General features: G+C 43.3%; 5 protein-coding genes across 6 annotated transcripts in view; 2 read left to right on the forward strand and 3 right to left on the reverse strand.

Moving 5' to 3' along the window:
- Window positions 1-670: 670 nt before the first annotated feature.
- Window positions 671-1075, reverse strand: LOC311050483 (ubiquitin-like FUBI-ribosomal protein eS30 fusion protein; the record flags this gene model as incomplete). Its single annotated transcript, XM_084064567.1, has 1 exon — window positions 671-1075. One exon carries the CDS (start codon window positions 1073-1075, stop codon window positions 671-673), a length of 405 nt encoding a protein of 134 aa, XP_083920693.1.
- A 506-nt stretch (window positions 1076-1581) lies between these two features.
- On the forward strand, window positions 1582-3258 carry LOC311050484 (nicotinamide phosphoribosyltransferase-like; the record flags this gene model as incomplete). Its single annotated transcript, XM_084064568.1, has 1 exon — window positions 1582-3258. The coding sequence occupies one exon, from the start codon at window positions 1582-1584 to the stop codon at window positions 3256-3258; it is 1677 nt and encodes a 558-aa protein (XP_083920694.1).
- Window positions 3259-8293: 5035 nt separating this feature from the next.
- Window positions 8294-9685, reverse strand: LOC311050485 (inward rectifier potassium channel 2-like; the record flags this gene model as incomplete). The annotated part of the gene is made up of 1 exon (XM_084064569.1): window positions 8294-9685. The coding sequence occupies one exon, from the start codon at window positions 9683-9685 to the stop codon at window positions 8294-8296; it is 1392 nt and encodes a 463-aa protein (XP_083920695.1).
- A 686-nt stretch (window positions 9686-10371) lies between these two features.
- Window positions 10372-11442, forward strand: LOC311050275 (NADH dehydrogenase [ubiquinone] 1 alpha subcomplex subunit 10, mitochondrial-like; the record flags this gene model as incomplete). The annotated part of the gene is made up of 1 exon (XM_084064287.1): window positions 10372-11442. The coding sequence occupies one exon, from the start codon at window positions 10372-10374 to the stop codon at window positions 11440-11442; it is 1071 nt and encodes a 356-aa protein (XP_083920413.1).
- Window positions 11443-13303: 1861 nt separating this feature from the next.
- Window positions 13304-21766, reverse strand: part of LOC311050977 (capZ-interacting protein) — a 37282-nt gene continuing 28819 nt past the window's right edge. For both annotated transcript variants that reach the window (XM_084065272.1, XM_084065273.1), the window contains exons 3-6: window positions 21066-21146; window positions 20198-20269; window positions 17765-17983; window positions 13304-14906 (exon numbers count right to left, since the gene is read on the reverse strand). In XM_084065272.1, coding sequence (XP_083921398.1) covers window positions 14382-14906; window positions 17765-17983; window positions 20198-20269; window positions 21066-21146 — 897 coding nt within the window. In that variant the 3' untranslated portion in view covers window positions 13304-14381. The remainder of the gene's footprint in view (window positions 14907-17764; window positions 17984-20197; window positions 20270-21065; window positions 21147-21766) is intronic.

The raw sequence follows: 21766 nt of genomic DNA on the forward strand, positions 1-21766 counted from the left end.
AGGAGTCTTCCTAAAAGTGTCCCCTTATGCCAAACCTTGGTGGTGATGACCACTGTGATGACCACACACCGCCCACTTCACACTGGGTGTGATTTTTTTTAAAGTAGATTTAATGTTAAGACATAACGTGAGCTTGGCTTCAAGAAGGTGGGCCTCTTTTGCCTGTACAGTGCAGGGTGGATCAGCTCAGCTGAAACGCAACCATGTTTAACATCATCAGTGGTGCGGTGCCCCACCTTATAATCCACACGGCTTACCCAGCCACACCGTAAAAAAGAAATGTCATAGTGGGTTGTACTGATAGTAGCTGGGGCGTGATGTGACAGGGGTCAGGACAGCGTTCATCTCAATATCAACACTGTTTATTAAAATATTTTCCATCTTTTTTCCCTAATTCATTTTTCAATTTTGCCATAATTCAGTATTCAATATTGGTCACAACAGGGCCAGTGTGCACTCGTTGCAAGGTGCCACTATAGTGAAGAGCAGAGCTCAGTACTATGACGTCAGCACTGTGTCTATTTCCCTTTTGTCCATTTTTGTCCATATTTCTTTTTTTGTCCTTGTTTGTCCATATTTCTTTTTTGTCCAAGCCAAATCTGTATTCTGTACAAGAGATTAACTTAATAATTAACTTTAATTGAGAAAGAAAAGAAGGCAATTGAAGCTCTTAATAGTTGGCATTGGGCCCCTTCTTCTGTCCGAAGGGCATGGACACCACATTTACGAAGCGCTTGTTGTATTGGAGGCGACACTTGGCACGGCCAGTCTTCTTTTTCTTCTTCTCCTGCTTGTCAACATGGGGCGTCTGTGCCCTCACTTTGCCGGCACGGGCCAGGGAGCCGTGGACCCCGCCTCCCAGCAGCCTGCTGGTCACCTCCAAGGTGCAGCGCTCGGAGATGCCACAGGATGCAAGGCAGCTGTCGTCCTCCAGCGGGCAGCCGGCCAGCACCAGCACCTGCTCCTCCACCAGGAGACCCTCCAGAGCCTGAACATGGGTCTTGATGTCCCTGACAGTCTCCTCTCCGGTCACCTCAAGGGTGTGAGTATCATGGGCACGTAGAAAGAGCTGCATATTTGAAACAGGTCTTCGCTAGTCATTCAACACTGGGCATGAAAGGTGTCTGTCTAGTATATTAGTATTTCGAGGCCAGTCTATGACATCAGCCGTCTATGATGTCAGCACTGTGATGTCAGTGCTGTGAGGTCAGGTATTTCCATATTTGGGAATAATCTGTCACTCAGGGGTGAAATGGGCACAAAGTATTTTGAGGCCGGGCTGTGACATCAGCCATCTATGAATTCCGCACTTTGACATCATGCATGTCCATATTTGGGCATAATCCAGGCACACAGACAGACCCACAAGCTACTTCAACTTTACATAGTCGAGAAAGGGCATCTGCGCAAATCGGCTTAGTTAAGCATACGTGGCAACCCATGTTTGTGTAACATCACTCGTCAGACCAGAGTGCTGGTCGGCCTACATAAGCTGTTGCAAATTGACATTCTTTCTGGATCTTGTTGAGAAAGAAGACTGTAGTAGTTGAAATAATATTGAACAGCTGTTGCACCTGAATAATGGAAACGGCAAGGTTGGAGCACAGGGACGTAGATTTCAGCATACTGCTAGCTACCGACTCTTACAAGGTAACGCATTACAAGCAGTACCCTCCCCAAACCAGTAAGGTCTACTCCTACTTTGAGTGCCGCGAGAAGTGGTCAGACCCCGCCAAGAACAGAAAAGTCAAGTATGACGAATCCGTCTTCTATGGACTACAGTACATTCTCCACAAATATCTCAAAGGGAAGGTTGTGACTCCAGAGAAGATCCAGGAAGCCAAAGAAGTGTACAGAGAACACTTTCAGGATGACATTTTCAATGAGAAAGGCTGGAACTACATCCTAGAGAAATACAACGGCCACCTGCCCATAGAGATCAAGGCTGTCCCTGAAGGCAGTGTGATTCCTCGAGGCAACGTTCTGTTCACGGTGGAGAACACAGACCCAGAGTGTTACTGGCTCACCAACTGGGTGGAGACCATCCTGGTGCAGATCTGGTACCCCATCACTGTGGCCACCAACTCCAGAGAGCAGAAGAGGATTCTAGCAAAGTATCTGCTGGAGACATCTGGGAACCTGGAGGGTCTGGAGCACAAACTGCATGACTTTGGCTACAGGGGAGTGTCTTCGCAAGAGACTGCCGGCATAGGAGCGTCTGCCCACCTGGTCAACTTTAAGGGGACAGACACGGTAGTTGGCATTAGCATCATTAAGAAATACTACGGCACTAAAGATCCTGTGCCTGGGTTTTCTGTCCCCGCTGCAGAGCATAGCACAATCACAGCGTGGGGCAAGGATCATGAGAAAGATGCCTATGAGCACATAATGAAGCAGTTCCCCAGCATTCCGGTTTCTATCGTCAGTGACAGCTATGACATCTACAATGCCTGTGAGAAGATCTGGGGGGAGGAGCTGAGGAGTCTGATAGAAAGCCGCGGTGCAGATGCCCCCCTGGTGATCCGACCAGACTCTGGAAACCCTCTGGACACTGTCCTGAAGGTCTTGGAGATTCTGGGCAAAAAGTTCCATCCCACTGAGAACTCTAAAGGTTACAAGGTTCTACCTCCATGTATCAGAGTCATACAAGGAGATGGAATTGATATAAACACCCTGCAGGAGATTGTGGAAGGCATGAAGCAACACAGATGGTCCATTGAGAACGTAGCGTTCGGTTCGGGAGGAGCCCTGCTGCAGAAAGTGTCTCGGGATCTGCTCAGTTGTGCGTTCAAGTGTAGCTACGTGGTCACCAATGGCCAGGGGGTTAATGTGTTCAAGGACCCGGTGGCACAACCTAACAAGAGGTCAAAGAAAGGTCGTCTGTCCTTGCACCGGATGCAGAGCGGAGAATTTGTCACGCTGGAAAAGGGAAAAGGAGACCGAGACCTGGGGGAGTATGGTGCGGACCTGTTGCAAACAGTTTTCCAGAATGGCAAAATCGTGAGGACGTGGACGTTTGACGACGTCAGAGCCAATGCCAAGCTCACAGACGGAGATCTTGGGCTTCCCGGTGGCACAGCGGAAAGTTCCCCGCCCACCACCATGGATTTGAGTCCTCCACGGCGCATCCCGCTCGGCCAGACACTCCAACGGACACAGCCGGCAGGAGAGGGCGATCTCTGTCGCTGCCCCGGCGACTCCTACAGCTTGGTCAGGGCGCCTGTTCAGCAGGGAGAAGAACTCAGTCGGATGGTGTGATCCTCCGCATGCGTTATGCCCTCTGTCTGTGAATCTGCACTGTCAGCTGAAGAGAAGCGGATTGTGACTTCATGGGTATCAGAGGGGTCACATGCTTTTTGGTATCAGCCGATACCAACAATTTCATTTACAATTACAAAACAATATTTACATTAACAATGCGCTAGCCACTTGAACCCCAGTGTTCCTTTCTGGGTATAATATGTGAATATTCTGTGTCGCTGTGTCACAAACGCGTTGCATTGGGGACCAAGCATAAAACCCTTGGGGACCCCGGTCAACGTAGGGTTTAAGTGGAGATGGATTGCTGAGATGAATTCCAACTGAACGGACAGGGACTATGTGTGTGTGGAGACTGGGGACAAAGATTACTAACTAAAAACGGAGACTTAAAAAGGACGGGAGGGATGCAACAGCTAATGGAACTAATCGATTTAATCGATGATCAAAAAAAGGATAATAATCGTAAATTAATAAAATAATCGATTAATAATCTATTCCTCTTTTTGGCACGCCATTTAAAACATTTTCAAAAATGAGAATAGCTGAACTACGAGTTTGCGCGTCGCATCGTGACGCCTTGTGAGCTTGTAGATCTGCTATTTACACTATCTTTGCTTGACACTGTTGTGCGACAAAGTATAAAATAGGGCTTAATCTATTGTTGATATATAAAACATTTGACAAATGTATTTAGCAAAAAAATTATTCGATTAGCGTAAAAGTAATAATCGGCTAAGAAAATAATTGATTGTTGCAGCCCTTAAAAGACCTTGAGATGAGATGCTCTGAGAGCACCTCATCTCACATGTCACATCACTCCGATGTCACATCACACACGCAACTACAATCTGTCCTACCCACAATCCTGCTTTTTTTTTCACAGTTGTGGCTACTGGGGGGAAGGCCGCTCTAGAAAAGTGTTGTGAGTGTGTCCATTTGTCCATCTATAATCTCGCGGATGCTACACGTTGTGAGCTTGTACAAGCCATACATACAACCTAGCTAATGTACATATACCTGTATAAAGAAAGGCCTATCCAACTGCCATTATAGGACCCATGTAACATCCCATTTCACTGTGGTGTGCCTTCTGCCAAAAAAATATATTATATATATATATATAATTAATTGAACACTGTCATTTTATTGTGGTGTGACTATTTTCTTAAATATTTCAAAAAATATATATAAACCGTATGTGGGGACAAAAAAAATGCATGGAGGTTTCTTGCATGCTGATCGCTCAAGCCACGGGTTTGTGAGATTATCCCTGGACAAACACACAGACCCTCTTCTAGACTTGCTCGCCTTCTACAGAGAAGAGAATGTACCAAAAAATATGATATAAACTGGAATGGTGCACTCAGTGGAAACATATAGGGTCTATATCAGTGTTTCACTGGGTCGGTATTCCAAAAGATTAGCCTGACACTCAGCCTGAATTTTCATTTCGTTTCGCATGGCTAGCGATTCAGGGGCTGGAGCCAGGCTACCAAAAGATAATAAAAGAGTAAAAGTAAAGAAATAATCTAACATTTTCAGAAAAAAAAATACGTTTAAAAATAATTTCATGAATTAAAAAATATTAATAAAAGAAAATGTAAAGAAAAACATCAACTTAAGAAGTAGGCTAGTAAAAATATCAGATCTACAATCGGAGCTTGTAGATCTGATATTTTACCTACCAGAGTCTAATGTATAAACATTTTTATTCTTTCATAACAAAGAAATGACATTTCACTGGGGAACATAGCATTTGTCACTTCATCTACTGACGCCATCTGAAGCGCACGATCAGGAGTGCCCTTTGTCCCTCAGGTTCAGTTGGGAACTGAACTTTCAAGAGATTAAGGAAAGGCCAGACCCGTTGTTCTTGGTTAGGATCGTGTGGACAAGGGTAGTTTTCCCAGGGATTAGGGCGGTTCAGGCCATCCCTTGGAATGGTCCACAGAATCTCCAGATTCCCATCCACTGTTCGATCATCAAAATACAAAATCTGGTCAGGGTTGCACTTCTTGTGTTCGTCTGGGACCATATCTTGACCAAATTTGTCTTTGCACGCTTTCATTAGAAGTTCCAGTGGGTTGTAGTTGGGCTCGCCAAGGTCGAAGCATGGGAAAGTATCATGGGCCATCCTGTAAAAGTCACCAACTACTTCTTGGGCCGGGTCATTTGGGTCTGGCCACATGTAGAGTACATGTACTTCAATCCTCGCAGTCATTGTAGTCATCGCGTCGGTTCCCCTTCGTGAGTATTCTTCGGGTATTCCTCATATTCCTTGGCGGCTGCTATATGTATACACAGCGGACGTTCAAATAGAATGTGTGACGTTGACTCTGACGTCATGTCCCTCTTTCATGCTCCCATAACAACGTGCACAAATACGGCCTTCTATTTGATGCACTGATTGACCAATCAAGAATCGGTCTCTGTGATCTCAGAGCACTGGCTATTTAAAATCCTTCCAAGACGGCCATACCACCCATGACCATATTTTGCATTTTTTAAAGCAAAATGTCAGATGCCAGAGGATTTTTAAAGTCTGCACATTTACCGCTTTCAGCTCTATATCAGGATAATGCAACGGCATACAGGAAATGGTCTGGCTACGTATAAGTAAAGATGCCAAAGATCACTTAACTGTCAGGCCAAAGGAAGGACCTCCTCTGCCCTGTTCCCATTCACACTTATTAATAAGTGTGAAGATGAGGCCACTGAGGTGATCACAAGCTATGGAGCCAATCTAAAGGAATCTGTGATTGATAAATATGATGATGAGGGCACTGAGGTGTTCAGACGCTTTTATGGAGCCATTCTCTGTGGAATTCCAAAATAATCTAAAATTCATAAGCATGAGAACGAGGGCAACTCAAGCGATGGAGCCAATCTCTTTCAAATTATTCCTGAAATGAGTCCTTTTCCAACTAAATTTCTGATTGATTATCGTGAGGATGAGGGCACTCAGGTGTTCTTTAGTGACACAGGCTCTGGCAGTCCTGAAATTAGTTTTCCTCCAAATCAAGTTCTTAATCAGGGAGAAGATAAGTGTGAGGTTGGTTGAGAACATGTCACTGGAGGTGAGCAGGGCTACATACTCTGCACTCATGATGAGCGCCTACAGCCCCTCGCGCACCATCCAGAGACCTCTTCAGTTCAGGGTGATGAGCGCACTGATGATACGTTACCCATAACAACACACAGTGTTGTGACACTCAACGTCATCCCATCACGTCAGTGAATAAACTCGTCTTCATGATGAGGGCAAGGAGGCTGTGGAGGAAGAAGCCGGCCAAATTGGGCCAATGTTATGTCTTCAGTGTTAAATCACTCCAAAATGTAGGCTAGATTTGGCACATTAAAGATTTTATGAAACTATCAACAGTACAGTATATATACTTAGTTAGGGTATTTTGGCACCAGAGCAATACATCGCTCTAATTATCATTACCAGAGTTCAGTTTGCTGTGTGGGTGATGGGGAGAATCCATGCCTCTGCTTTTGATATCCCCCCTCTGGTCTTTTTATTTTATTTTACCACCGATGGCGATATGTTTTATCCCTGCTTCTGATCAGACTGAATTAAATACATGCATTTCCTTTCAGGACATGTCGACTCTCTGGTATGTTTGACACACATAACTCTGATGTTTTCTGATGAAGGCGAAGAAGCCAGGCTTAACATAAATGAAATGTATGTTAACCCTGGCATCCCTATTTTGGGCACATTCTCAAAATTACATCAGACTTTATTTAGTTTAGGTCCACTGATTTCCATAATAGTATAATATCATAGCTATAGTATAACATCTAGTATAGAATAGAGTCAGACTGCTGCTGGGGTAAATTACAAAAAAGTTTCCTGCAGACTCATTTTATTTTTAGGAATGTATATTACAGAATCTATAACAAGCTGTAGTATCTGACTCAGATACTATTGTTCAGACATGACACATTCAATGAATCGCGATTCTGAGGTATACTTTTTGCAAACTGAATATAGCAAACAAAACACTGAACACCGACTGACTGGTTTCTGAATCCACCAAATTGTTTCATGAGATATAATACAGGATATCTATGGGTTCTTTTCACCCCAGTTTGACAGGCCAGGATTAAAACGCCTGTGTGTTTCCTGCCTTGAGAGGAGTTTATAAGTCAGACTTGCCCTGTTCCGCCATGCAGGTTAAATTATACATTTATTGTAGGGCAGTTGCATCATATAACAGGCCTTAACTACTTAAACCCTGTTCTGGGCATGTCATAATAGGCAAACATTTGGTGAGAATAGCAGTATCTAAGCTCACAGATCAGCTATTCCCTGCAGAGATGTGGTGTAGAGGTAAAAGATGAGTGGGCTGAGGGTAGGCCCCTGCGGGACCCCGGTCTACAAAGTATATAGGGTAGGGTTTGAGTGATTAATCTGTATCTCAGTGCAGGCCTCAAAGTATCAACCAATCTCACCTCACACAGAGTGAGGTGTTAAAGGTCTTAAAAGTAAATTTACCAAAACTAACAACATAAAAATATTTCATATACTGTACATATATGTGTATACAAACACACACACACACACACACACACACACACACACACACACACACACACACACACACACACACACACACACACACAATATTACTTCTATTGGCTGCAGCTGCATTTCTTACGTCACAGTGTACGAGGCCAGCCTGCCATATTTGTACCCTTTCTGTAGTTTATAACCTTGAAAACAAACTACAAAGTCAGCCTAGGGTTTTCATTCATTCCTCTTTAAGCAACAATTCTTTCAACAGAATGACACGTGTGTGCAGGGACTCCAGGAAAAAGTGCAAGTAGGCCTACAAGTGCCATACGTGACTCAACAACACCATTTTGTTGTCTTCATCTGCCTTGTTCTTCACGTCTTCATTCTTTTGCTCGGCAGAGAGAAAAGTAAAGCCTATTTCTCTCCAATTAGTTTGTATTCTCTCCTTCTCCCTCTCCCCTTTGTTCGTCTCCTCTTCCTTAACAGTCCATTTCTCCTCTCCTTTTCCTACACCAATTCCTCCAACCTCTTATCAATTCTCAGGAGTTTTATGACATCTCTGGTCCCCCTCTCTTCTTGCAAGAGGGGCCTTTCAATCAGCTCATTCTTCTCCTTGATGAAGGTCTGGTTCATTTCCTCCAAGGAGGTGAAGGTCAATGGATCTTTGGCCAGCGGTTCATCCTGGGCTTGAGGAGATGGAGGTGGAATAGTGATGATGTCTATGCTCTTTGATTTGCCAAATAAATGCTTCTTCGACCGCATCAGAAAATGGGCACTTTTTCCTGTCCTCTCCTCATTCTCATAGTTGAAGGAGTTGGAATTTGTCATGATATATATTTTTTCTGCAATGTCCCTGGCACTGCACATAGGGGTGCTCGGAACTTCGTATGTCTTATGAAAGCGAGAGTAGTCCACCTTGTAATAGTTCTTCTCCTCGAAGAGTATGGGCTCGAACCGGTGACCCCAGAGGATCTCACTGGCCAGGTAGGAGCTCCGGCACTGCGTGGTCATGCCAGTGGCCTCCACCATGCCCTCCAGAATGACCACTATTTCAATCTCGGACGTCTTCAACTCTTGCATGCTCATGTCATAGAAGGGGCTGTCCCTGTCAATCTCATGGACAATTGTAATTGGAAAGACCAGAAAGATACGGTCAAGTCCTCTGTCAAAGCCCACATCTATGTCCGTTTGGTAAAGGGGGATGTACTCCCCCTCAGCCGTGGTGTGGGATCTGAAAAGTTTTGCCCGCACATGTGCCTCCACCAGTTGACTCCTTCTGAGGTTGCCCACACGCCACATGAGGCACAGTTTGTGGTCCCTCATTGCCACCGTAGCATTGTGACTGAAAACCAAAGTTTCATTCCTCTTCTTAGGCTTGGCTATCTTTGCCATGACAGTGCCGATGAGGAATGCTTCAATAATGAAGCCAACTAAGCTTTGTAAGACAACCATGAAGATAGTGACAGGGCACTCATCTGTCACGTATCTGTGGCCATAGCCAATCGCTGTCTGAGTCTCTAGGGAGAAGAGGAAAGCAGTAGTAAAGCTGTTAACGTTGGTGACACAACTGTGGGCATCACTTTCTAAGTCCCCGTGGAAGATTGCCACCAGCCAGAAAACACAACCAAATAACAACCATGACAGGAGAAAGGCTAGGCAGAAAATGATGAGCAACCATCTCCAGCTAATGTCCAAACATGTGGTGAAAATGTCGGCCAGATAACGCTGGCCCTTGGCACTCACGTTGACAAACTGCACGTTGCAGTTACCGGCCTTCTTCACAAATCTACTTGGAGGCTGGTGCCGCGTGTGCAGCAAATTGCCGTTGCTCTTGCCATTGGGAATGGCCATTGTGGGAAGCATCATTCCGCTCTCCTCGCTAAAGTGATTTGCTGTCATCATCACCTCTGGGAGGGCAGTGTGGATACTTGTTTTGGAAAGGTTTCTTGAAAATATTTTGGGGAAGCAGTTTTGAAACACTGCTGTGGGGACACACCGAAGCAGGAAATGCTGTTGGAAGTGGCAGCTCTTTATCATTTATCCTCACTGCATATATCCGCTGCAGCTACCAGTCCTCCATATTACTAATGCTTCAGTGCTGACACATGTATTGATATATCCCCAAAACTGAAGTATTTTGATGATGTCATGATTGCTGTCACGATTGCTATGGTAGCATAGTAAAAAATACATTTCCTATGCCGTTGCTCCTTAGAGGTGAGCCTAGCCTCACCTCTAGACTCTAGGTTTCACAAGACATTTGGCGGTGGTTTTGCGAGATTAGCCACAGAGTGTGTGGGTCTGTGGCTAATCTCGCAAAACCACCGCCAAATGTCTTGTGCATGCTGCCAATAGACAACGGGAGTAACTCTCCGAATATTCTTCACATTATTGTTCTATACTTTTTCAAATATTTGATTTTTTAAAATGTTTATACCTGAAGTCAATGGAGAGGCAAATAACTCCATATTTGGAAGTCAATATGATGTCACCGCAACATAACATCACTGTGTCAATATCTGACACCCTATGGACAGGTTTGATTTGGGTTAGGTTCTTGCTGTGTTTGGAGGACAGTAAACAACATGGCCTTGAGTTTGGTCCGGCTGCTCGTCCCATCCAGAGCAGCCGCGTTCAAAGCGGGGACAGCAACACTACAGAAGGTTGGTATTCACTCAAGCTCAGTAAGGAGTCTGCGGTATGGCTGGTGGGCCTATGTCCTGGGTGAAAGGACAACACCAAGATTCAATGAGTTCAGTAAAATTATCTCAGTTGATGGCAACCTGGCCTCTGGGAAAGGAGCACTGGCTCAAAAGCTGGCAGACAAGCTGGGGATGCTCTACATGCCCGAGGCAGATACATACTACTTGGACAAGATGACTGGAGAGATAGAGCCCCTCTCTGTCACGTTCAACGGGAGGTGCAGTTTGGAGAAGTTCTACACGGACCCCAAGGCAGCAGATGGCAACTCCTACAGGCTGCAGCTCTGGATGTACACCATGAGACTGCTTCAGTACTCTGATGCCATCCAACATTTACTCACCACTGGCCAAGGAGTGATCTTGGAGCGGTCTCCCTTCAGTGACGGTGTCTTTCTGGAGGCCATGTACAAACAGGGTTACATCAGGAAGCAGTGTGTGGAACACTACAACGAAATCAAAGGCATCAGCATCTGTGAGTTCCTGCCCCCACATGCAGTTATCTATGTGGACATGCCGGCCGAACAGGTGCAAAAGAAGTTGCGACAAAGTGGAAAGGCCTATCTTCAGAATGTGCCTCTATCATATCTGAAGAGCATTGAGGATGCCTACAAGAAGTCCTTCCTGCCTCAAATCAGTGAGAATGCAGAAGTGCTGGCTTATGATGCGACGCAAGCACAAGACATTGACAGGGTGGCAGAAGACATAGAATATCTGAAGTTTGACAAAGGACCTTGGCTAGAGCAGGACGATGTCACTTACCACCTCATGAGGATGCTGGTGGAAGACAAGCAGAAGGTGTCAAGCCTTGTCTGCATACCAAAGTTCCTGCCAGAAATTACAGTCGGCGCTCACGAATTCGACCAAGCCTACTACTCCTACAGATCGCTTCCTGGAAAGAAGTACGCACCGGGCTACAATGCCGACGTAGGGGACAAATACATCTGGCTGAAATGAAGGCGTATCATGTGGTTCTCAAAGTGGGGTCCAGGGACCCTCAGGGTTCCTTACCTTGAGGGGGTTCCAAGTTAGTTCCATGTGTACACTTTGTACTCTTGGCGGTCCTTGAAATTAAAAGGTTTGAGAACCACTGTAAATGAGCCTGTCGCTGAGCACCCCATCGTTCTCTACCGGTTAAGTCTGCCCCATACGCAGAGAACAGTTGTTGACCTCTATGTTCTCACTCTGCCTCAAGGAGAAACTGTACATCCTAAATAAACATTTATAATATGTATACACAATTATAATAAACTATTAACATTTAAAAAAACACACCCTGTGTGAAGGAAGCGGTGCCTTTGATGAGCCCCGTATTGATGTTGTCATCAATATTTGTTTATGGGACAGACACACACCCGGACAGACACACGGACACCCGGACACACAGACACACAGACAAAGTCAGATATAGAGCGGTTGGCACCGCTAAAAACTATGCAAAAAAACAACAGGGGAACATTCTCTTAACCACTTAAGCCCTATTAATGACTCCATATTTGGGCAAGGTTTCAGCCCAATTTGACTGCCGTGACTTCCTTTTATAAGTTAAATATTTAAAATATATGTGGGGGGGATGCATGGAGGCACAAGAAATGTGGCACTAAACTAAACAATCCAGTGATATGTGAAATTATCCCCAGACATTCACACTCACACATAGACAGACCTTCTTCTAGACAGCTCTGCCTCCTACAGAGCCCAGCTGTATGAGGCAGAGCTGCAGGGGGCTCGTCTGCAGAGATGGGCGAAAATACATTGAAAAGTATTTTGATACAAAATACAAATACTGGGTCAAACAAAGTATCAAAATACAAAATATAAATACAGGTCAGAGAAATGTATTTTGATACAAAATACAAATACTGGGTCAAACAAAGTATCAAAATACAAAATATAAATACAGGTCAGAGAAATGTATTTTGAAAATACAAAATACGTATTTTTGTATTTTGAAAATACAAAATACTACATTTGAAAGTATTTAATTTTTTCCATCCCAGCCAAATACAAATTACAAAATACAAAAAAGTATTTCAAATACGTATTTCAAATACATCTATTTCAAATACTGCCCATAAAATAAAATAAAGTATTTTATGTATTTCAAATACAGAAAATACTATTTGAAAAATATTTGAAAGTATTTTGATACAAATTACATTTCATTTTTTCCATCCCGGCCAAATACGAATTACAAAATACAAAAAAGTATTTCAAATACATATTTCAAATACATGTATTTCAAATACTGCCCATTTCAAATACATGTATTTCAAATACTGCCCATCTCTGCTCGTCTGCATAGCTGGGAGGTTCCCAGTTATATCCCTGGCGCCTACATCGAATCAAATTTATCAAATTCTACATTCATGACATTGGCCAAAAACTACAACATAAAGGTACATAAACACCCGTTTCTCTTGAACATGAACTCAATTCTTTATTTATTTTCCATTTCTGTACATTGTTTCAGATGATCAGCGCTGTGTTATACTGTAGTAGTATTGTTACTGTTATTGTTGGTAAAGAAGCAAGCAGAGCAAACAAAAACTTCCAGAAAACTATTGAAGCGTGGCTGAGTACTGTACATCAATATAGGAGTGATTTGGTATGATGCAAAGAACTTCACATTTTAATACTGTTGCCGTCGGGCAGAGGCCTCGTATATGCATATCTGTTTAGGTTTTTTTCGTGAATGAATGCCCTACTTCGTACTCGTCATACTACAGTGTCACACAAAAGAAGCAAAAAATAGCTGATCTACAAGCTCACAAGACACGCTGTTAGCTTCTAGATCTTCTATTTTATCTTTTAAAAAAACAAAAACCATATAACGTTGTGTCTTTAGGTTTTATAAATATTGAACCAATGAAAAGTATTAACAAGAGCTTACTGTATAAATAATTTCAAACTCCATTGAAACACGAGTCGTTCTTACATTTCCTGAAAAGTAAAATTTTTGGACATTAAGAGTTTTCACCCGACAGTAAGCAATATGCTTGTCAGTGTTTATGTAGTCATGTGTAGCAATGATTATTTTATTTTTTTGCCATATTGTTCGGGCTGCAACCCAGCATAAAATATCAGCAATCTCAGAATAAAATCAAAATAGCAAAATAGCTTGAAGTGCATTTTCAACAATGTCTCTGATTTGACGCAGATCTGAAGAACATTGAAAACAGTTAATCAAGAAAGAAAAAAAAAGAGTCTGATTCTACAAGCTCACAACATGAGCTTGTAGATCTGCTATTTTTTCTATTTTAGGAAAGCAAATGAAATCATAGGTTCCGAGTTCTGGATTACCAGTACCACCTCCTGAGCAGGGCTCAAAATGTAGGTTCTGAAAGCTTTGTCTGAAACTGAACCGTAGCATATGGAAACAAATCCCAGAACCTGTGAACTACGTTTCACGGCACAACGCGGTTCACTTTAGTCGAAAAGAGCCGTAGAAGCAGCTGCTCGTGTGACCAGAGAAGTTGTTTTGATCGGACATCACTGTACGTCTCTCCATCTGTCTCCAGTGTTATTGGACGTGATCCTTAATAACCACCTTCAACCTGGCATCCATATTTTGTGTCATTATAGGCAAAAATTGTCAAAAGATTTTCAAAAAAAATCAAAGAAATAAAAAAAAATAGCCGATCTACAAGTTCACAACAGGTCACATCATCGCGACCCTACCTGGCGTTTTGTGAGCTTGTAGATCGTATATTTTTGCATCGTATAAAATAGGGCTTGAGATTAAGATCACCAGGAGAGGGAGATAGAGGCAACACAAATTCACAAAAACAAGTCATGTCCCTAAATCGACCTCTTCAAGCGGATCCGAGTATCTCTGATGGATTTTTCTTTTCGCAAAGATATCGAATTCCGTATACAGTCATGTTTTCTTCCTCTCAGTAATGTCTCGGAGGTTCACACGCCGTCTCGTTTCCCTCACACTGAGGTCGCTCCTTCTCTGCTTCCTTTTTGCCGCTGCCGCGCGCCCCCGCCCCCGCCCCCGCCCCCTCCGCAGCGCAGGACTCTGAATGCTGCCGTTCCTCCGGCAGGTCCTCTAAGGTCTGGGCCGCTGCTGCTGCTGCTGCTTCCTGTTGTCCTGATGATGTCTGACCGTCTGGGGAAGCTCTGCCTGCCCCGGCGGCATTCTCTGACACAGGGTCTACCTTGTCCTCTGCCTTACTGCAGTCCTTCTCCTCGCCCCCTCTCCTCTCTGGCTCTTTCAGAGCGTCTGGGAGTTTGGAGTCGTCCCGTGGTCCTCGCTCCGCTCCACCCTCCCCCCCTGGGCTGTCGAAGACTTTCTCCTCGTCCCCGTTTGCCTTGGGGCTGGGCGGATCGTCGGGGGACAGGTTGTCCCCGTCACCGCAGGACCTCCGGTGCTGCCTCGTGGGCGGGCGCCGCTTGAAGGACAGCCGAGCGCGACTCTGCGAGGAGAGAGAACACAGAATCAGAATATTTTGTTTTGTCACATCACACACAATTACAGGTGTAAAAGAGTGGACAAAAAGGTTTTTTTTCAATCTCAACATTGCTGTTACAGGATTCTGAGCGTAAATTACATCCCGCCCACAAATACAGATGTTTTGGCCCTGAAGTTCCTCGCCCCTCCCGTTTGTAAACTTCTGGGAACTCAGATTAGTGAAGACCAGAATATAAAAAGCAGCAGGTATATAATATTTTTTTTAAATTGGCCTTGTAAATGTACACATGCAAGAAAATATAATGTCAAACTGGAAATTGAACATTCTTTGCGTGTTCTGCCTCGATGTATTTATCTGAGCATGCCAGTAATATAGTCAAATACATGAGTGAATATCAATGCAAAGTTTTGGAATTCTAATAAACAAAAGAGAGAGTGAGAGCCCTGCACAAATTCCTCCCCAGACCTCTGAAGGAGAACTGGGCTAACAGGATTACAGCCTCAAATCCCCCTGGTTGCTGCTGCATGCGGGCTGCTATCGGAGCAGCTTCCTTGAGCTTATCTGAGCACCTACTTAAACCCAGGACACAGCAAACACTGGGACACGTGTGAGCTGTGCTACCAGGGAGGGAGCCATGTGGCCATCTATCTATGATGTCACAGCCCCATAGATGGCCGGGCCTCCCAACAATGGCGTGAGAAGTGTTTTAGGACCCTGCTAACTGTGATCAAGATGCAAAAACCACTATGTTATACCTAAAATAAAAACTATCATGGGAAGCAGATCTTTTATTTTTAGGGCGGTCAAAATATGGAACTCATTGCAATAATTTGGATGTTTGTTTAATGATTCGTGCTTTTTTTTCTTCTGTGTCCTATTTTTATAGTAATAAATAGTTTTTACAATGGTATGCGGTCAGGTCTAGGCCTGGCTCAGGGAGGAGGACGCCCCTGCCATGCATAGTCCACCATGGGTATCCATGGTCATCCCTTAGGTGCAACAGGCCTAAGGCCTAGTAGTAGGTGTGTATGTGAGATGAGTTACATCTTTTTATTGTGTAACTCTGTATATTGGTACTGTTTTTACATTATGGTATGTTGCAATATGTTTATTGTAATTTTAATTTTATCAGTATTGTACACTGTACGTATGTAATGTATTGTATTTCTGCTTGCTGGACTCTTGGAAGATTAGCCTCGGCTAAAAGAGATCCAAATAAAATCAAATCAAAATCAAATCACCATGGAAATAAGCCCTCGAGATCTTTTTGTGTTTTATTCTTTTTGACAAATATATGGTCACATATAAGCCTTTTTTGTAACACTTTACTTAAAGGTCACGTCTATAATGCATTATAATCACATTTATAACGCATTATAATGCACTTATAAGGCATTATAACACTTGTTAAATAAATGTTCATAATTATGTATGACAACTTATTACAATGTTTATAACGTATTATAAGTGTTGGTCATGATGCATTATAAGCTCAGTGGAACAGCATATTATAAATACCTTAACTTAGTTATCTATAAAGTGTCTTTGTTAGAAGTTGTTATGCATAATTATAAACATTTATAACAAGTGTTATGAAGCATTGTAATGCATTATGATAAAGAAAAACATCACATGGATGCAACTGGGACGTATCATCAGTGTTGTAGCCTGGGGTCATAGGGTGTTTCGGGTCTCGCAACATACACCCTCGCCCAGGTGACCCAGCCAGGGTTGATCAAGCCCCGACTTACGTCCCAGTAGCACCCACGGTCAGTCCCATAGGGCAAGACAGGGCAGTCCGCTTCTCCGGAAGTACTCTGCCGGGACTCGGGGGAGGCTCTGGCACGTGGAGGGACTAGGCTCTGTGGTTGGCCTCCTGGCCGGGCTCCTCCTTCGTCTCACCAGGTCCAGGACCTGAGCGCTGTACCAGATCCTCTGCACCATCCCGATCCAAACATTCCTTCTGGCGTGATGGTTCCTTGGGCCGATACCACTAGATTGGGCCGTCCAATGGTATTAGCCCCGCTTGCGGTACGCTGGAATGGCCCTCCTAAAGGCCTCACCGCGGGTTTGTTGGGCTTCTTCCTCACGGAAGACACAGCATGGGGCGCTAACCCATACTGCTCCCGGGATTATAACACTTGTTATAGATGTTATATGATGCATTATAATGCATTATAAATGTACTTATAATGCATTATAGACCCGACCAAGTACAGTGGTACCTGGTAGTTATAATGTCCTATTCCACTGAATATATAATGCATTATGACCAGCACTTATAAATGATATTATTATAAGTTATAATACTTCATAACCCTTGTTATAAGTTGTTATTCATAATTATAAACATCTATAACAAGTGTTATAATGCCTTATAAGTGCATTATAATGCGTTATAAATGTGATTATAATGCATTATAGACTTAACCTTTAAGTAAAGTGTTACCCATTTGGTCCCCTTTTTAAACATCAATCAATCAATCTTTTCGCATTTCTTTGCTTAAGTCACTCAAGCAAAGGCACAAAATATAATTATTTTAAAAGACAAAAAGACAAAAACACAACAAACAGAGTGGATAAGGGGGGGATCTTATATCCCCTTTATTCTCTGGGACTGCAGAGGGGATATGTGTGTGTGTGTGTCTGTCTGTCTGTCTGTCTGTCTGTCTGTCTGTCTGTCTGTCTGTCTGTCTGTCTGTCTGTCTGTCTGTCTGTCTGTCTGTCTGTCTGTCTGTCTGTCTGTCTGTCTGTGTGTGTGTGTGTGTGTGTGTGTGTGTGTGTGTGTGTGTGTGTGTGTGTGTGTGTGTGTGTGTGTGTGATTGTCTTCTCCGTCTCCAGCTTCCATGGTATGGACATACCTTGTTTATGTTTGGCAGTGGAGGACCTTCGGGAGGGCTCTCGAAGCTGACGTGCTCCTCCTCTTCACTGGACAGCAGTGAGGGCCTCAGGGTGGTTGGGGACAGGGGGCTAGCAGGGCTAGGGCTGCTGTTGGTGGGGGACAGTAGCGTGGGCTGCAGCTTGACTTCGGGACTCTTGGGCGAAGGCAACAGGGCAGTGGGGGACAACGCAAGGTTGGCCTGGAGGCGAAACAGTTATGTTCAGTCATATTCGAACAGTTAAACCCTATACTTAGTTGACTGGGGTCCCCCGGGGCTCTGTACTAGATCTTCTAGTCCCCTATACCAAATCTCTTTGCCAAAAATAGCAGATCTACAAGACATATCTGCATAGACATATCTGCATGACGTGTTGTGAGCTTGTGTTTGCCGAATGTTAACCACAGAATAAGGACACAAGGGTTCAAGTGGTTGTGACATAGCACAGTCATAATACAAACTGTGCATAGTCAATTCACAGACCCACTTTAAATTGACTGTATGTAAATACTACTTTTTACTAGATAACTATTGTAAAATATGGTAACACTAAAATACGGTGTATCATTAGTAATAAATACCTAATAGCTGATTAATACTAGGTGAACTCTTTGTGCATACTGTAGATGCGATGTCAATAAAGAGAATCACTCACTCTGTCGAAGCTATGAATGTTGTAACAAGCCGAGGGACAGATGAGACTACAGTATGTCAAATCCATTAACCACTTAAGCCCTACTACAGCATACTGTATACTACCGGATACCGAAAATAGCCGATCTACAAAGTCACAGTGCATCGCATCTGCAATGTTCTCAATTTTCAAGACTTTAGAAAACCTTTGGACATTTTCACCTATAATGACATGCCCAAAATAGGGACACCAGGTTGCAGGTGGTTCAAAACTCACAGATCCAAGTATTCATATTCACAAAACATACGTCATGTAGAACACTACTGCCCTGTTCCGCATACCTCATGCAGCACTACTACAATTACAGTGAGAAACACCCTGCAAAAGTGTATGACCTACATGCAAAACCGACTGATATAAGGAGAAGAAAATGTGCTTAACTGTAATGGAACTACAATGAACTACAAATCCAATAACCATTAGTCATAATGACAGCACAACTCATTGGTATGGCAAAAGTGTTGACTTTCGTTTCACTACAATTCATTGAGTAATTTGCACTGAAAGAGAGAACATATTAGTTCTAACAGGTGGGAAAACAATCATCTTGTCATTGTCAATAATAGAAAATACTTTGACTCTTACAATTGCATCTCTGCCATTGCTGCCTGACTGTTAAATACTGTGAGTTCCATTTTAACCATGACATTTGCTTTACAAATAAAGGATATCATTATGATTATCATTATTGTTATGATTATGATTATTATTATGATTATGATTATTATCATTTCCATACCTGAACCGGAGAGAACAGGAAGACAGAGAAGCGACAGCCCTTCTGCCCCATGGCCGGCCACTGTGTTAAGTGTTGAACTAAAGGAACCGTAGCAGAGGATGGCCTGTGAACAACCTCATTAGCTCATCAATGTGAGCCGATTGAGAGGCGATCAGGCCACAGGGCATGCCCCTCCTCTCTCTCAGTCCTTATTCATAAGACTCCTACAAGCACCTACACTAACTGACCAGTGGGCGGCAGCAATGCTTTACATTTTAAAAATAAGTATCTCTGGAGATGATTGTGAGTGTCTGAGTGGCCTTGCACTGTAAGAGGAGTTGAGCAATACAATGATGAAGTGGTATCTGTACCTGTTTTGTACCTCAGTTTTTGTATTTATGCTTTGTTTTCCCTGTGTAATGTACCGTCTGCTTGTTGTTACGTTTTTTTGTGGGGACTGCAGATGTAAATGAGCATCTTTGCTAAATCCGGTGTATTTACATTACATTGATCGTGTTGTTCATTAGTATGCGGTGTCCCGTCAAAATAAACAAATCAAAAATCATACTGTATGTTCCTACAAAACGTGACAACGCAACGCGTTCCTTACAGTTCACACCTAATCATGCAATGTTACAACAGAAGCCTGCGCGCCTTTGTCGTGTGGCGGCGACAATAGCTGATATACAAACTCACAGCGCGTCATGCTCAGTGTTGCCAGATTCTGTGAGAGAAACAAGCAACCAGGTCTAGGAAAACCAGCCCAAAAGAAGCGACTATGGGCCACATGAGCACTTTAACATATACATCAGCTATTTGAAAATAGCAGATCTACAAGCTTGTAGATCGGCTATTTTCAAATAAAATCTGGCGGGGACATTATAATAAGCAGACCTGGCAACCCTGGTCATGCTCTGCGACGTGTTGTGAGCTTGTAGAGCGGCTATTTTCGCCGCAGGACAACGGTGTGTGACGGAAGCATAAATCACAGCCATTCACCAACCTGCAGCATCTCAATCATGGCCGAGTTTCTCATCTTAACCTTAAAGGGAAGTGGGGAGACGACCGTAGGTTTCTGCAAGAGGCACACAAGACAAAACCAGCCGAGTTAGGAAAGAGACCGTTGAGCGTACGGTTGCACGGCATGTGTGGTTTACTTGTTTGTTAACACCGTGAATGTGGGCTGAATGCAACAGATGCAATGAAGCAGAAAAGGCAATTGCAAAACAAAAGGAGGAAGAAAATATGTTTTACTAGACAATACATTCATTTATAGGGTCAACACCATGAATTTTAACTTTTTCTTCATTTTTGTGTGTTTTTGGTCTCCCCCACCTCTCTTCTGTTCCAAAAAATACCCGACTTCGAGCATGCAGGCTTTCATAAGCTATCTGTGGTTTTTATGTAAATTGGTCTGAAAACAGTCCGTCAGATTTGTTCCCCCTGCCTACGTCACGTCAGGGAACAATTCCTCCCGTTTTTCAGTTCCAACCAAAAAAAGAATCTTAAAGAAAAACAAAATCTTATTTTTTTCATATATTTTTTTTTACTTTTTCCACACAGAACCAGGAGATAACATGCATACAAACTGGCTCAATAGCGCCCCGTGCCAAACAGGACAATGTGGTATTGCAGGTGAAAGTGCTTTATAAGCCAGAGAGAAGTTAGTTGGAATGAGTATATCTGAGGCTTGATTTAGGCTCAAACCTTTTGAAAAACGTTTGAGGGACATAAACAATATGATATTAAATATTATTATTATTTTTTAAATTCATGGTGTAGACCCTTTAAATTGACCCCCATCAATGGGAGCGAAAAATAGAGTTATAATGTATATATATTGTGAAGGGAACATATAGGAAACGACTTACATCTGAATCCCCATCATCGTTGTCTGGGTGTTTCTGGGTGTTCAGCCTTAAGGAACATGGAGGTCTTCGTCGAATCGGCCTCTACAAAAGTATAAATGAGTGTGAGGTCTCCGTACACAAGCTGCAATCATACTGTATATCATAAAGTAGCCTCTGTGTTTCTCAACTGTGGTCCTGGGGACAGACAACTGCTAGTTTTCTATTCCATCAGCTAGATAAAGCAGGGGTCTTCAACGTTTTCAGGCCAAGGACCCCCCAGCTAAGAAAGAGATGAAGCAGGGACCCCCTACTCTATATTGTATGAAATTGAGTTTCAGATTATTATTATTTTTTTACTTAGTCTGCTCTTTTTTCCCTCTACACCTATAAGCCTCTTTGCCAAAAATAGCCGATCTACAAGCTGCCAGGCGTTGAGAGCTTGTAGCTATTTTCGGCTAATGTTCCCCTCAGAAAAGGAATTCTAGGGTTCAAGTGGTTAATGTAAAAAAACTAAATCATATCACACAAAGATTTGGCGGACCCCCTATAGTAGCTCTGAGGACCCCCTAGGGGTCCCGGACCCCCTGTTGAAGACCCCTGAGTTAAAGGTAGTGTAAGTGATCATTTTAGGTTAAAATATTTGTTTATTTTTTTGTTAAAAGGTTAAAGCTCTATATTCTGATATAATCATTGCTCTAAATTGTTTGTTCAGAAACAGGAGT

This window comes from Gymnoscopelus microlampas, assembly GCF_963454915.1.
Source record: "Gymnoscopelus microlampas genome assembly, chromosome: 8".
Lineage (NCBI taxonomy): Eukaryota > Metazoa > Chordata > Actinopteri > Myctophiformes > Myctophidae > Gymnoscopelus > Gymnoscopelus microlampas.